At 46.4% G+C, this 14,764-nt stretch overlaps 1 protein-coding gene across 4 annotated transcripts in view; it reads left to right on the plus strand.

Annotated features, from left to right (window-relative positions):
* Nucleotides 1-14,764, plus strand: part of LOC137370097 (ras-related protein Ral-A) — a 74,883-nt gene that overhangs the window by 53,088 nt on the left and 7,031 nt on the right. For all 4 annotated transcript variants that reach the window (XM_068032233.1, XM_068032232.1, XM_068032230.1 and 1 more), the window contains one exon: nucleotides 1,044-1,252. In XM_068032233.1, the coding sequence (XP_067888334.1) occupies nucleotides 1,044-1,252 (209 nt within the window). The remainder of the gene's footprint in view (nucleotides 1-1,043; nucleotides 1,253-14,764) is intronic.

A 14,764-nucleotide genomic window follows, 5' to 3' on the forward strand; every position in this document is an offset into this window, starting at 1 on the left:
CCGAGCTGTTCATATTCCCTGAGCAGAACCTCTATCCTCGTTCTACCAATATCGTTGATACCTACGTGGACCATGACAACTGGATCTTTCCCCTCCCACTCCAAGTTTCTCTGCAGCCCACATGAGATATCCTGAACCCTGGCACCAGGTAGGCAACATGGCCTTCGGAACTCTCCATCCTGGCCACAGAGAACAGTGTCTATGCCCGTAACTATACTATCCCCGATTACGACTGCACTTAACTACATTTCTCTCTTTCTCCTCCTCCTTTCTCTTTCTTCCCCCCCCCCCCCACCCCTTACTTGAATGGCTCCCTGTACCACGGTGCTATGGTTAGTTTGCTCACCCTCCCTATAGTCCCTGCTCTCATCTACACAGGGAGCAAGAATCTCAAGCCAGTTGAACAAGGACAAGGACTGAGGCTCCTGCAACACTACCTCCTACATCCCTCTACCTGTCTCACTCATAGTCACATCCTTCTGTCCCTGACCACTGGCCGAATTCAAGGTAGTTAGTCTCCTGAAGCACAGTGTCCAGGTAACTGAGCTGGAGTTCCTTGAGCAGCTAACACTTGCTACAGGTGTGGTTACTAGGAACCACAATGGGGTCCACCAACTCTCACATCATGCAGGTACAACACATTGCCTAGGCCTGCATCTTTTTTATTTAATTAGATTTTGATTTGTTAAATTTGCAACTGGTGTTTAGTTTTTTAATCCGCTTTAATTTTTAGTTTATATACTAATAAATCGATCAAGTCTTACTCTATATTAGATTTTCAATTAAATTGAAAGCTTACCTGAATACTGACCCCAGCTGCATTCTGTTTCCTCTCGCTCGTGTGCTCTCTCTTTTCCGTCCCCCGCCCCGCCCCGGCCGGGTCTCTGAGTTCTTGGCACACCTTTTCAAAGCTTCCCCCTTTCCCTCTCTGGGGAAAATTAAGAAACAGAAACCAACCTCAAATTTCAGTCTTAACAAATTAAGTGTCCAGACCAGGGAGACTATTATTGTAATGGCAGTTGTTCTTGTGATTTACTTTCTAGTTTGTTGAGGATTACGAGCCTACAAAAGCAGACAGTTACCGGAAGAAAGTGGTGCTGGATGGTGAGGAAGTCCAGATAGACATCCTTGATACCGCGGGCCAAGAAGATTACGCTGCTATCAGGGATAACTATTTCCGCAGTGGAGAAGGCTTCCTCTGCGTCTTCTCCATCACTGAACAAGAATCCTTTGCAGCTACAGCTGACTTCAGGTGGATTTTACAAACCATTCAATTTTGTATCGTTAGTAATGTTCATGGGTTTTCCAACTTTTATGGTGACAACAGCCTGGCAAGGGAGTAACTTAATGAAAGAGAAATATTTAAAGCTCAAATGGATTGCATAAGTTGGTTCTTTCAACAAGTACAATATATTTCACATTTCTAATTTATTCCCCGAGGGTGAGAGTTCATTGAGCATTGGAGGTTAATATTTCTATTTATCAAAGATGTTGCTGTTGTATAATTTGCTAGCACACTGTACCGAATGTAACTATGATCTTGATGCTTGGGTAGGGCTTTTCCCCTCCTTTATTACCAAGAATGGAGTTTTATTTTTGAACTTCAAATTAAAAATCTGAACGTGACACTCCTTCCCTATTTCAACAGGCCGTCTCCACCCGTTTCCACACCATATTTCTTTGGGGGTGGAGCAGGGGGAGAGAAAAGATGTGGAATAGTGTACAATATGGGTGATGAAAGGAACCACCTCATGAAAAATTGGTTCAACTATTCCTTCCATTCCAGAACTTGTGTTCCTTTTATCCTCACAGCCTCAATGAGCAATCCATCTAAAAATTCTTAAATGTAGCTCTTTAAGGATCTATTTGATAAAATCATACCTTTTGAAAAATGATTCTATGTCTCATCTATTGTGGCTGTAATGCCAGTAACTGTTGCCTGCATGTTTCTTACAATTCACATTTGCCCTGTGACTTTTAATTTGCTGTTTATGTTGAATCGCTGCTAGAACATTCCCTCGTGTTACTTGAATTAGACCAGCGAATTGAGTGAATAGCAGGAGAACACTTTCTTCAGCGATTTGAAATTATTTGTATTCCCTGACTTTGTGCTACATATAAGGAAATTAAGTTTTTGTTCCCATTGATGTACCAGGTTTCTTCAGAGTCCCATAGCTGTGTCCAATAAATCTGGAGCTGCACTCCAGTAAGTTGCAGCACCAGTAATGCTGGTTGCTGTCCATAGTATCTGTGAATGTCTCTGTCAAAGAAGATGCAGTGCATGTGATCCAGTTACTCCTATCAAAGACCTGAAGAGTTTATTGAACCAGGCCTTTCTTGCTGGTAAATACCATTTGAGTTTTTGCCACTCCAATCCATTGAAGCCATTCAAAGGAGAGGTGGAGAGTAATAAACCTCCAGCATCAGAGTCACCCATGCACCCCTTCAAAATGGGTCAGATATTGCACAGACCACCTGCAACAGGTTGAAGTGGATACTTTGAATCATGAAACATGTTCTGCTTTTGACATTGATTTATTGTCAATCTTGTGTTTACACTTCCTGTTTTCCTTTTAGACCTCAAAGCCAAATAGAAGCACAATATAGGCAACTCGAACAATCATTCGCTGCACTCGGTGATCTTAAAAATCAGTACGACCTCAAATTGAGAACGGTCTTTGTCTAGAGGCCCACCTCAATTTTTGCCTGGGTTCACTTCCTCAAAACAAAGTGCATGTAATTGGAGAAGGGATTTATAGTCTATATTTTATATATTTTTTAAAGTTGTCTTATTGTGCCCTGCTGTTTATGCTCACCTTGCACCAAGATCTTGATGCATAAGTACATCCTAAGATGACTCCGAGGAATAGCATGGAGTTGGGTATTTTAGAAGTAGCCTGGACACTCAAAGCCTTTTGCATTTAAAGCACCTTTTAATGTAGTAGCATTAACACTCAGTGCTAGAGGTGAAAATAGCTAAACACCAAGTAGTGGCAGGAGCAACATGAGGGATGGTGATTTTAGGGATGGTGAGAGAAGTGGTATTTGAGACAGGGAGGAACCAGGTAGTGAGAGTTTATGGGGCTGAGGTGGTTAGAGGCTGCATCGGGAGGTGGGATAGTGATGAGTGGAAGGATGCAATAATTGGAGCAGTGCAGATGTGTGCTGCAGGGAAAAGGGGCTGAAGGAGGTTGCCTAGCCATAAGTGTGAAACCATGGAGAGGCTTGTGGATAAGAAGGATTTTAAGTTTGCTGTTCACTAAACAATATGCAAACTTCAAACACCATCCGTCTCCCCTTGCTGTATAATCTATGCTGCTTTGCTGTGTGGAAACCCATATACGAGATAAAGACTCGGCCTTTTGATTCCAGTTGAGTTTCTTTGGCATATCTAGGTCAGGAAGCCCAAAAACTGGTCCGTTTGCCATGTGATGCTGTTTACTTGTTCCTTTTTATGCATTTCACTTGTTTTTCCTTGATCAAGTGACATCTTCAAACCTTATGAAGGGATACTTTTTACTGTATTCAGATGTGAATAATGAAACAGCTAATATGTGGAGAGTGGGAATGCCTCACCTATAATCATGTAGACGTTACATAATTTCAAAAGCACCTTCGTAGTAAATGTACAAAAATCTGTTCAAGCTGGAATGGCCAATTTTTCCTGTTGCCTTTTCCAATTCCTTTCCCCTGCCAAAAATACTCACTGGCTCTTTTGTAAACTTCTGCCGCCTGACAAAAACTGGGTAAGGTGGGGGGGGGGAAGGTGGTGAGGGGCAGTTAATGGGTGTTTGTTACCCCACCAGTCCTGCTTTCTCTCCAGCATGTTTCCGCCATATTAACATGCTCTTCTGAGCAGATGCTCTCGGGAAGGAAGCGTGGTCTTGTTTTATGTTTGTTGATTGAGCTTGATATCCAGTGCTGAACTGCAGTATCAGCCAGAGGCCTGAGTAGCAGAGCAATATCTGCTCCCCCATTGAGCAAAACCTGCCAGGAGCCAGATCCTGGGCCAGAAGAAGCCCAGAAACTTAAGTTTGAAATTTATTTCTCATGTTTTCTTGAGGCCTGGAAGAGCACTCCTGCCTCAAGGAAACATTGCCCCTCCCTTGATGTTGGTTTCCCCCCAACTGTTTGATTGTAGCTCATTTACTAACTGCTATGAACCATCCCCGCTGCCCCTTGCTTCTGTTCCCATTGCGGGACAGTCAGTCAATCTGGCCGACTGTTCAGCGGAGTTTTATTTAAATAAGGCTCAGCAGGCCCTCCACGTCTCTGGCCTTAGTTCGTCAGCTAATCTTGCCTCCCCATAAATATCAGGGCCAGAAAGTCAGGTCATGGGTGTAGATATAAATGGGTTCTGGTAAATCCGAAGTAGGCTGCGAGAGAGTAGTAGTTCAAACCAGAGTTGTACAGCATAGAAACAGGCCCTTTGGCCCACCGCGTCCATGCCGACCATAATGCCTATCTATACTAATCCCACCTGCCTGCATTAATTCCATATGCCTCTAAGCCTTGCTCATTCAAGTACCTGTCCAGATGCCTCTTAAATGTTGCTACTGTTCCTGCCTCCACCACCTCCTCTGGTAGCTCATTCCAGATGCACACTATACTTTGTGTGAAAAATTTACCCCTTTGATCCCCTTTAAACCTCCTCCCTGTCACCTTAAATCTATGCCCTCTAGTTTTAGTCACCCCTACCATGGGAAACACTCTGACTATCTACCCTATCTATGCCTCTCAATTTTATATACTTCTATTATGTCCCCTCTCAGCCTCCTTTGCTCCAGGGAAATCAGACCCAGCCTATCCAATCTCTCTTTATAACTCGAGCCCTCAAAACCAGGCAACATCCTTGTGAATCTTTTCTGCACCCTCTCTAGCTTAATCTCTAGCTGTAATGTGGCGACCAGAACTGCACACAGTACTCCAAATACAGCCTAACAACTGTAACATGACGTCCCAACTCTCGTACTCAATGCCTCGGCCGATGAAGGCAAGCATGCCATACGCCGCCTTCACCACCCTGTCTACCTGTGTTGCCACTTTCAGGGAACTATGTACTTGCACCCCAATGTCTCTCTGCTGAACTACACTCCCCAGGGCCCTGCCATTCACTATATGTCCTGCCCTAGTTTAACTTCCCAAAATGCATCAATTCGTACTTGTCTGTGTTAAATTCCATTTGCCAATCCCTTGCCCACTTTCCCTGTTGATCTATATCCTGTTGTAACCTTAGACAACCTTCTTCATTATCCACTATATCACCAATTTTGGTGTCCTCTGCAAACTTACTAATCATGCCCCCTACATTCACATCCAAGTCATTAATATATATGACAAACAACAGAGGGCCCTGCACCGATCCCTGCAACCCACCACATGGTCACCGGCCTCCAATCTTAAAAACAACCCTGCACTACTACCCTCTATCTCCTATCACCAAGCCAATTTTATTTTTTTATTAGTGATACAGCACTGAAACAGGCCCTTCGGCCCACCGAGTCTGTGCCGACCAACAACCACCCATTTATACTAACCCTACAGTAATCCCATATTCCCTACCACCTACCTACACTAGGGGCAATTTACAATGGCCAATTTACCTATCACCTGCAAGTCTGGCGGTGGGAGGAAACCAGAGCACCCGGCGAAAACCCACGCGGTCACAGGGAGAACTTGCAAACTCCACACAGGCAATACCCAGAATTGAACCCGGGTCGCTGGAGCTGTGAGGCTGTGGTGCTAACCACTGTGCCGCCCCCAATTTTGTATCCAATTGGCTAGCTCACCCTGGATCCTATGTGTTCGAACCTTCCGGACCAGCCTACCATGCGGGACCTTGTCAAAGGACTTGCTAAAGTCCATGTAGACAACATCCACGACCCTGCCCTCGTAGATCCTCTTGGTCACCACCTCAAAAAACTCACTCAAAGTCGTGAGACGTGATTTCCCACGCACAAAGCCATGCTGACTATCCCTAATCAGACCTTGCCTTTCCAAATGCAAATAAATCCTGTTTCAGAATCCCTTCCAATAACTTTCCCACCGCTGAGGTAAGGCTCACCGGCCTGTAGTTCTCTGGCTTATCCCTGCTGCCCTTCTTAAATAAAGGCACAACATTAGCTATCCTCCAGCCTTCCAGTACCTCACCCATGGCTAACGATGATACAAAATCTCTGCCGGGGCCCCCGCAATCTCCTCCCTTGCTTCCCAAAACATCCTAGGATACACCTGGTCAGGCCCTGGGGATTTAGCCACCTTAATGCGCTTCAAAACCTCCAACACCACCTTCTCTCCTTTGTAATGTTGATATGCTCCAGGATATTGCTGTTCCCTCCCTTGACATCACTAGCTTCCATGACCTTCTCCACGGTAAATACAGACGAGAAATATTCATTTAAGACCTCGCCCATTTCCCGTGGCTCCACACATAGGTTACCACACTGATCCTTAAGGGGACCTACTCTCTCCCTAGCTACCCTTTTACTCTTAATATACTTATAGAATCTTTTAGGATTCTCTTTTATCTGCCAGGGAAATCTCATGTCCCTTTTTGCCCTCCTAATTTCCTTAAGTGTACTCCTACATCCCTTATACTCCTTGAGGGACTCACTTGATCCCAGCTGCCTACACCTGACATCTGCCTCCCTCTTTGTCCTGACCAGACCCACCGTATCCCTCGTCAACCAAGGTTCCCTAAACTTGCCAGCCTTGCCCTTGCATCTAACAGGAACATGCCGGCCCTGAACTCTTCCTATTTCACTTTTGAAAGCCTCCCACTTGTCAGACATCCCTTTACCTGTAAACTGCCTCTCCCATTCAACTTCTGATGCCATCGAAATTAGCCTTCCCCCAATTTAGGACTTCAACCTGAGGACCAGTCCTATCCTTTTCCATAACTATCTTGAAGCTAATAGAGTTATGGTCACTGGTCCCAAAATGCTCCCCCACTGACACATCGACCACCTGCCCAGCCTCATTTCCTAAGAGGAGGTAGAGTGTAGTTTTTTCTCTCGTAGGGCCATGCACATACTGCTTCAGAAAACTATCCTGGACACACTTAACAAATTCTTCCTCATCTGATCCCTTAGCACTAAGGCAGTCCCAGTCAATATTACAGAAGTTAAAATCACCTACTATTACAACCCTATTAATTCCTACACCTATCTGTGATTTCCCTACATATATGCTCCTCCAATTCCCTCTGACTATTGGGCCTATAGTATAATCCCATCAAAGTGACAACCCCTTGCTTATTTCTAAGTTCTACCCATATGGCCTGGCTGGACATTTCCCCCCGGGATATCCTATCTGTGATGTCCTCCCTAATCAATAATGCAACTCCCCCTCCTCTCTTATCTCCGCCTCTGTCACACCGGAAGCATTGGTAGCCCGGAACGTTGAGCTGCCAGTCCTGCCCATCCCTCAACCACGTTTCCGTAATAGCTATAATATCACAATCCCATGTACCGATCTATGCTCTGAGTTCATCTGCCTTACCTGTAAGGCTTCTTGCATTAAAGTAAATGCAGTTTAGCCTACCAGACTCCCTGGCCTGCCTACTATACTTGCTTTAACCTCTACATTTGCCTCAACTGTCTCAAGTGCTAAGCAAATTATTAGCAATGCTGAAGATGGCGAACAAGAATTAGTATAGCCTTGACGGGAGGGAAAAGTACACAGTTTAATTGTTTTTAAATTATTTCTTGGGATATAGGAATCACTGACAAAGCCAGCAATTATTGCCCATCTCTTGCACTTGAAAGTGGCGATGCACAGTCTTGAATCACTGTAGTCCATATGGTGAAGGTATGCCCACAGTGTTTTTGGGTTAGGAGTTCCAGAATTTTGACCCAGCGACAGTGAAAGAGTGGTGATATGTTCAAGTCAAGATTGTGCATGACTTGGAGGGGAACATGCAGGTGGTGGATTTTCCCATGTATTTGCTGCCCATGTCCTTCTAGGTGGTAGGTGTTGCAGGTTTGGGAGGTGCTATCTAAGAAACTTTGGCATCTTGTGGCTAGTTATACAATGCAGAGATGGCATGCTGGTTATAGAGGGTGGCTGTTTAACTGATAGAACCCAAACTGAGCATCAGTGAGGAGGTTATTGGAGAGTAAGTGCCATTTGATAACACTGTTCACGCCTCCTTCCATCACTTTGAGAATAGACTGATGGAGCACTAAGTGGTCACTAACTAGATTTATTCTATTTTTTGTCGACTGGACATACCTGGACAATTTACCATATTGTCGGATAAATATCAATGTTGGACCTGTATTGGAGCAGCCTAGTTAAAGGCTTGGCTGGTTCTGGGACCCATAGCTTTTGCTGTGTCCAGTATGTTCAGCTGTTTCTTTATGACTTGGAATAAATCGAATTGGCTGAAGACTGGCATCTGTGATGGTCATAGTTATACAGCACAGACACAGGCCCTTCGGCCCATCATGTCTGTGCCGGCCATCAAACACCTAACTATTCTAATCCCTTTTTCCAGCACTTGGCCAGGAAATGATGATGGGGACCTCGGGAGGAAGCTGAGAAGAATCATTCACTTGGCACTTCTGGCTGAAGATGGTTCAAATGCTTCAGCCTTGTCTTTTGCATTCACAGGCTGGGCTCTGCCAGCATTGGGGATGTTCATGGAGTCGTCTCCTCCATTACCTGCTTAATTGTCCACCACCATTCATGACTGAAGTCCTGTCACATGCAGAGTTCTGATCTGTTGGTTATGGAATAAAACATTGGTAAAAATTGATTAAAGCCCTTCTTTTGGGCCTCCTTATCTCGAGAGACAATGGATACGCGCCTGGAGGTGGTCAGTGGTTTGTGAAGCAGCGCCTGGAGTGGCTATAAAGGCCAATTCTGGAGTGACAGGCTCTTCCACAGGTGCTGCAGAGAAATTTGTTTGTTGGGGCTGTTGCACAGTTGGCTCTCCCCTTGCGCCTCTGTCTTTTTTCCTGCCAACTACTAAGTCTCTTCGACTCGCCACAATTTAGCCCTGTCTTTATGGCTGCCCGCCAGCTCTGGCGAATGCTGGCAACTGACTCCCACGACTTGTGATCAATGTCACACGATTTCATGTCGCGTTTGCAGACGTCTTTATAACGGAGACATGGACGGCCGGTGGGTCTGATACCAGTGGCGAGCTCGCTGTACAATGTGTCTTTGGGGATCCTGCCATCTTCCATGCGGCTCACATGGCCAAGCCATCTCAAGCGCCGCTGACTCAGTAGTGTGTATAAGCTGGGGATGTTGGCCACTTCAAGGACTTCTGTGTTGGAGATATAGTCCTGCCACCTGATGCCAAGTATTCTCCGAAGGCAGCGAAGATGGAATGAATTGAGACGTCGCTCTTGGCTGGCATACGTTGTCCAGGCCTCGCTGCCGTAGAGCAAGGTACTGAGGACACAGGCCTGATACACTCGGACTTTTGTGTTCCGTGTCAGTGCGCCATTTTCCCACACTCTCTTGGCCAGTCTGAACATAGCAGTGGAAGCCTTACCCATGCGCTTGTTGATTTCTGCATCTAGAGACAGGTTACTGGTGATAGTTGAGCCTAGGTAGGTGAACTCTTGAACCACTTCCAGAGTGTGGTCGCCAATATTGATGGATGGAGCATTTCTGACATCCTGCCCCATGATGTTCGTTTTCTTGAGGCTGATGGTTAGGCCAAATTCATTGCAGGCAGACGCAAACCTGTCGATGAGACTCTGCAGGCATTCTTCAGTGTGAGATGTTAAAGCAGCATCGTCAGCAAAGAGGAGTTCTCTGATGAGGACTTTCCGTACTTTGGACTTCGCTCTTAGACGGGCAAGGTTGAACAACCTGCCCCCTGATCTTGTGTGGAGGAAAATTCCTTCTTCAGAGGATTTGAACGCATGTGAAAGCAGCAGGGAGAAGAAAATCCCAAAAAGTGTGGGTGCGAGAACACAGCCCTGTTTCACACCACTCAGGATAGGAAAGGGCTCTGATGAGGAGCCACCATGTTGAATTGTGCCTTTCATATTGTCATGGAATGAGGTGATGATACTTAGTAGCTTTGGTGGACATCCGATCTTTTCTAGTAGTCTGAAGAGACCACGTCTGCTGACGAGGTCAAAGGCTTTGGTGAGATCAATGAAAGCAATGTAGAGGGGCATCTGTTGTTCACGGCATTTCTCCTGTATCTGACGAAGGGAGAACAGCATGTCAATAGTCGATCTCTCTGCACGAAAGCCACACTGTGCCTCAGGGTAGACGCGCTCGGCCAGCTTCTGGAGCCTGTTCAGAGCGACTCGAGCAAAGACTTTCCCCACTATGCTGAGCAGGGAGATTCCACGGTAGTTGTTGCAGTCACCGCGGTCACCTCTGTTTTTATAGAGGGTGATGATGTTGGCATCGCGCATGTCCTGGGGTACTGCTCCCTCGTCCCAGCACAGGCATAGCAGTTCATGTAGTGCTGAGAGTATAGCAGGCTTGGCACTCTTGATTATTTCAGGGGTAATGCTGTCCTTCCCAGGGGCTTTTCCGCTGGCTAGGGAATCAATGGCATCACTGAGTTCCGATTTGGTTGGCTGTATGTCCAGCTCATCCATGACTGGTAGAGGCTGGGCTGCATTGAGGGCAGTCTCAGTGACAGCATTCTCCCTGGAGTACAGTTCTAGGTAGTGCTCAACCCAGCGGTCCATCTGTTTGCGTTGGTCAGTGATTATGTCCCCCGATTTAGATTTGAGGGGGGTGATCTTCTTGATGGTTGGCCCAAGAGCTCTCTTCATGCCATCATACATTCCTCTGATGTTTCCGGTGTCTGAGGCCAGCTGAATATGACTGCATAGGTGTTGCCAGTAGTCGTTTGCGCAACGCCTAGCTGTTCTTTGTGCAGTACTTCTGGCTGCTTTAAGTGCTGCGGATGTTAAATCGCTGGGGGCTTTCTTGTAGTTCAAAAGTGCAATGCGCTTAGCGGCTATGACAGGTTCCAGCTCTTCATTATGAGATTGAAACCAGTCTGCATTTCTCTTCGCACTTTTGCCGTAGGTGGTCAAAGCTGACTCATAGATGGCGTCTCTGATGTGGGCCCACTTTGTCTCAGCATCCCCTGTGGGAGTGTTTTGAAGGGCTGTTACAAGTGAATTTAGAAATTTTTGTAACAGCTGTGGGTGAGAAATTCTGCTCGTGTTGATGCGCGGGTGGCCCTTCTGCTTGGAATGATGCAACTTCTTTGGTCTGAGTCTAACCTTGCTGCACACCAGGGAGTGGTCGGTGTCGCAGTCCGCACTGTGGAAGCTGCGTGTGATTTGAACACTGTTTAAGGCGGCTCGCCTTGTGACAATGAGGTCTAGCTGGTGCCAACGACGTGATCTTGGGTGCCTCCATGAAACCTGGTGACAGGGTTTAGTGTGAAAGAACGAGTTGGTGATGCAGAGGTTATGATAGGTACACAACTCAAGCAGTCTCTGTCCATTCTCATTCATCCTTCCAACGCCATAGCGCCCAAGGCAGGAGGGCCGTGAGTCATGGTCGGCCCCAACCCTGGCATTAAAGCCCTTAATTAACTAATTAATAAGTAGAGTAACTAAACCAGAGGGAGGAGATTACTGTTTTAGTTAGCATTTAATATTTATAGTAGAAATCTAGCACTAGGGACCATATAGTTAATTATAACCATTTAGTAAGGATTTAATAAGTATTTATTTTATATTAATTAACTGATTAGTGCTAGAAATGACAGAGGGGTGAAGTGCTTCACCTGTGAGATGTGGGAGGTCCGTGACGCTTCCAGCGTTCCGGACGACTACGTCTGCAGGAAGTGTACCCAGTTGCAGCTCCTCACAGACCGCATGGATCGGTTGGAGCAGCAACTGGGTGCACTTAGGAGCATGCAAGTGGCAGAAAGCGTCATAGACAGGAGTTTTAGAGAAGTGGTTACACCCAAGGTGCAGGCAGATAGATGGGTGACCGCTAGAAGGGGCAGGCAGTCAGTGCAGGAATCCCCTGTGGCTATCCCCCTCTCTAACAAGTATACCGTTTTGGATACTGTTGGGGGGGATGGTCTATCGGGAAAACAGCAGCAGCCAGAGCAGTGGCACCACGGCTGGCACTGTTGTTCAGCAGGGAGGGACAAAGCGCAGAAGAGCAATAGTTATAGGGGACTCTATAGTCAGGGGCACAGATAGGTGCTTCTGTGGACGTGAAAGAGACTCCAGGATGGTATGTTGCCTCCCTGGTGCCAGGGTCAAGGATGTCTCTGAACGGACAGGGGGCTTTCTGAAGGGGGAGGGTGAACAGCCAGAGGTTGTGGTACACATCGGTACCAACAACATAGGCAGGAAGAGTGATGAGGTCCTGCAGGGGGAGTTTAGGGAGTTAGGTAGAAAGTTTAGTGCTGTATCTCTAAACTAAACTAAACTTTTTTTTAAAAACAGGACCTCTAGGGTTGTAATCTTGGGATTACTCCCTGTGCCACGTGCCAGTGAGGTTAGAAATAGGAAGATAGTGCAGCTAAACACATGGCTGAACAGCTGGTGTAGGAGGGAGGGTTTCAGATATCTGGACCATTGGTATCTTTTCAGGGACAGATGGGACCTGTACAAGAAGGACGGGTTGCATCTAAACTGGAGGGGCGCAAATATCCTGGCTGCGAGGTTTGCTAGCGTCACTCGGGAGGGTTTAAACTAGTGGTAGGGGGGTGGGAACCAGAGCAGTAGGACAGCAAGTGAAATAAATGAGGGGGAACTAGTAAATAAGGCCAGTAAGACTGACAGGAAGAGCAGGCAGGGAGATGTTGCGGAGAACAGCGGGACTGGTGGTCTGAAGTGCATTTGTTTCAATGCAAGAAGTATAACAGGTAAGGCAGATGAACTTAGAGCTTGGATTAGTACTTGGAACTATGATGATGTTGCTATTGCAGAGACTTGGTTGAGGGAAGGACCGGATTGGCAGCTAAATGTTCCAGGATTTAGAAGCTTCAGGTGGGATAAAGGGGGATGTAAAAGGGGTGGGGGAGTTGCATTGCTGGTTAAGGAGAATATCACAGCTGTACTGCGGGAGGACACCTCGGAGGGGTCATGCAGCGAGGCAATATGGGTGGAGCTCAGGAATAGGAAGGATGCAGTCACGATGTTGGGGGTTTACTACAGGCCTCCCAACAGCCAGCGGGAGGTAGAGGAGCAGATATGTAGACAGATTTTGGAAAGATGTAAAGGTAACAGGGTTGTAGTGGTGGGTGATTTTAACTTCCCCTATATTGACTGGGACTCACTTAGTTCTAGGGGCTTGGATGGGGCAGAATTTGTAAGGAGCATCCAGGAGGGCTTCTTGAAACAATACGTAGATAGCCCAACGAGGGATGGGGCCGTACTGGATCTGGTATTGGGGAATGAGCCCGGCCAGGTGGTCGAAGTTTCAGTAGGGGAGCATTTCGGGAACAGTGACCATAATTCCATAAGTTTTAATGTACTTGTGGATAAGGATAAGACTAGTCCTCGGGTGAAGGTGCTAAATTGGGAGAAGGCTAATTATAACAATATTAGGCAGGAACTGAAGAATTTAGATTGGGGGTGGCTGTTTGAGGGTAAATCAACATCTGACATGTGGGAGTCTTTCAAACGTCAGTTGATTAGAATCCAGAACCAGCATGTTCCTGTGAGGAAGAAGGATAAGTTTGACAAGTTTCGGGAACCTTGGATAACGCGGGATATTGTGAGCCTCGTCAAAAAGAAAAAGGAAGCGTTCGTAAGGGCTGGAAGGCTAGAAACAGACGAATCCCTTGAGGAATAGAAAGACAGTAGGAAGGAACTTAAGCAAGGAGTCAGGAGGGCTAAAAGGGGTTATGAGAAGTCATTGGCAAATAGGATTAAGGATAATCCCAAGGCTTTTTATACCTATATAAAGAGCAAGAGGGTAACCAGGGAAAGGGTTGGCCCACTCAAGGACAGAGAAGGGAATCTATGTGTGGAGCCAGAGGACTTGGGCGAGGTACTAAATGAGTACTTTGCATCAGTATTCACCAAGGAGAAGGACTTGGTGGATGGTGAGCCTAGGGAAGGGAGTATAGATAGTCTCAGTCATCTCATTATCAAAAAGGAGGTGGTGTTGGGTGTCTTGCAAAGCATTAAGGTAGATAAGTCCCTAGGGCCTGATGGGATCTACCAAAAATACTGAGGGAGGCAAGGGAAGAAATTGCTGGGGCCTTGACAGAAATCTTTGCATCCTCATTGGCTACAGGTGAGGTCCCAGAGGACTGGAGAATAGCCAATGTTGTTCCTTTGTTTAAGAAGGGTAGCAAGGATAATCCAGGAAATTATAGGCCGGTGAGTCTTACGTCAGTGGTAGGGAAATTATTAGAGAGGATTCTTCGGGACAGGATTTACTCCAATTTGGAGACAAATGGACTTATTAGCGAGAGGCAGCATGGTTTTGTGAAGGGGAGGGTTGTGTCTCACTAATTTGATTGAGTTTTTTGAGGAAGAGACAAAGATGATTGCTGAAGGAAGGGCAGTGGATGTTATCTATATGGACTTCAGTAAAGCCTTTGACAAGGTCCCTCATGGCAGACTGATACAAAAGGTGAAGTCACATGGGATCAGAGGGGAGCTGGCAAGAAGGATACAGAACTGGCTCGGTCATAGACAGAGGGTAGCAGTGGAAGGGTGCTTTTCTGAATGGAGGGATGTGACTAGTGGTGTTCCGCAGGGATCAGTGATGGGACCTTGGCTGTTTGTAGTACATATATAAATGATTTTGAGGAAAATGTAGCTGGTCTGATTAGTAAGTTTGCGGAAGA

The sequence above is a fragment of the Heterodontus francisci genome, chromosome 5 (assembly GCF_036365525.1).
Source record: "Heterodontus francisci isolate sHetFra1 chromosome 5, sHetFra1.hap1, whole genome shotgun sequence".
Lineage (NCBI taxonomy): Eukaryota > Metazoa > Chordata > Chondrichthyes > Heterodontiformes > Heterodontidae > Heterodontus > Heterodontus francisci.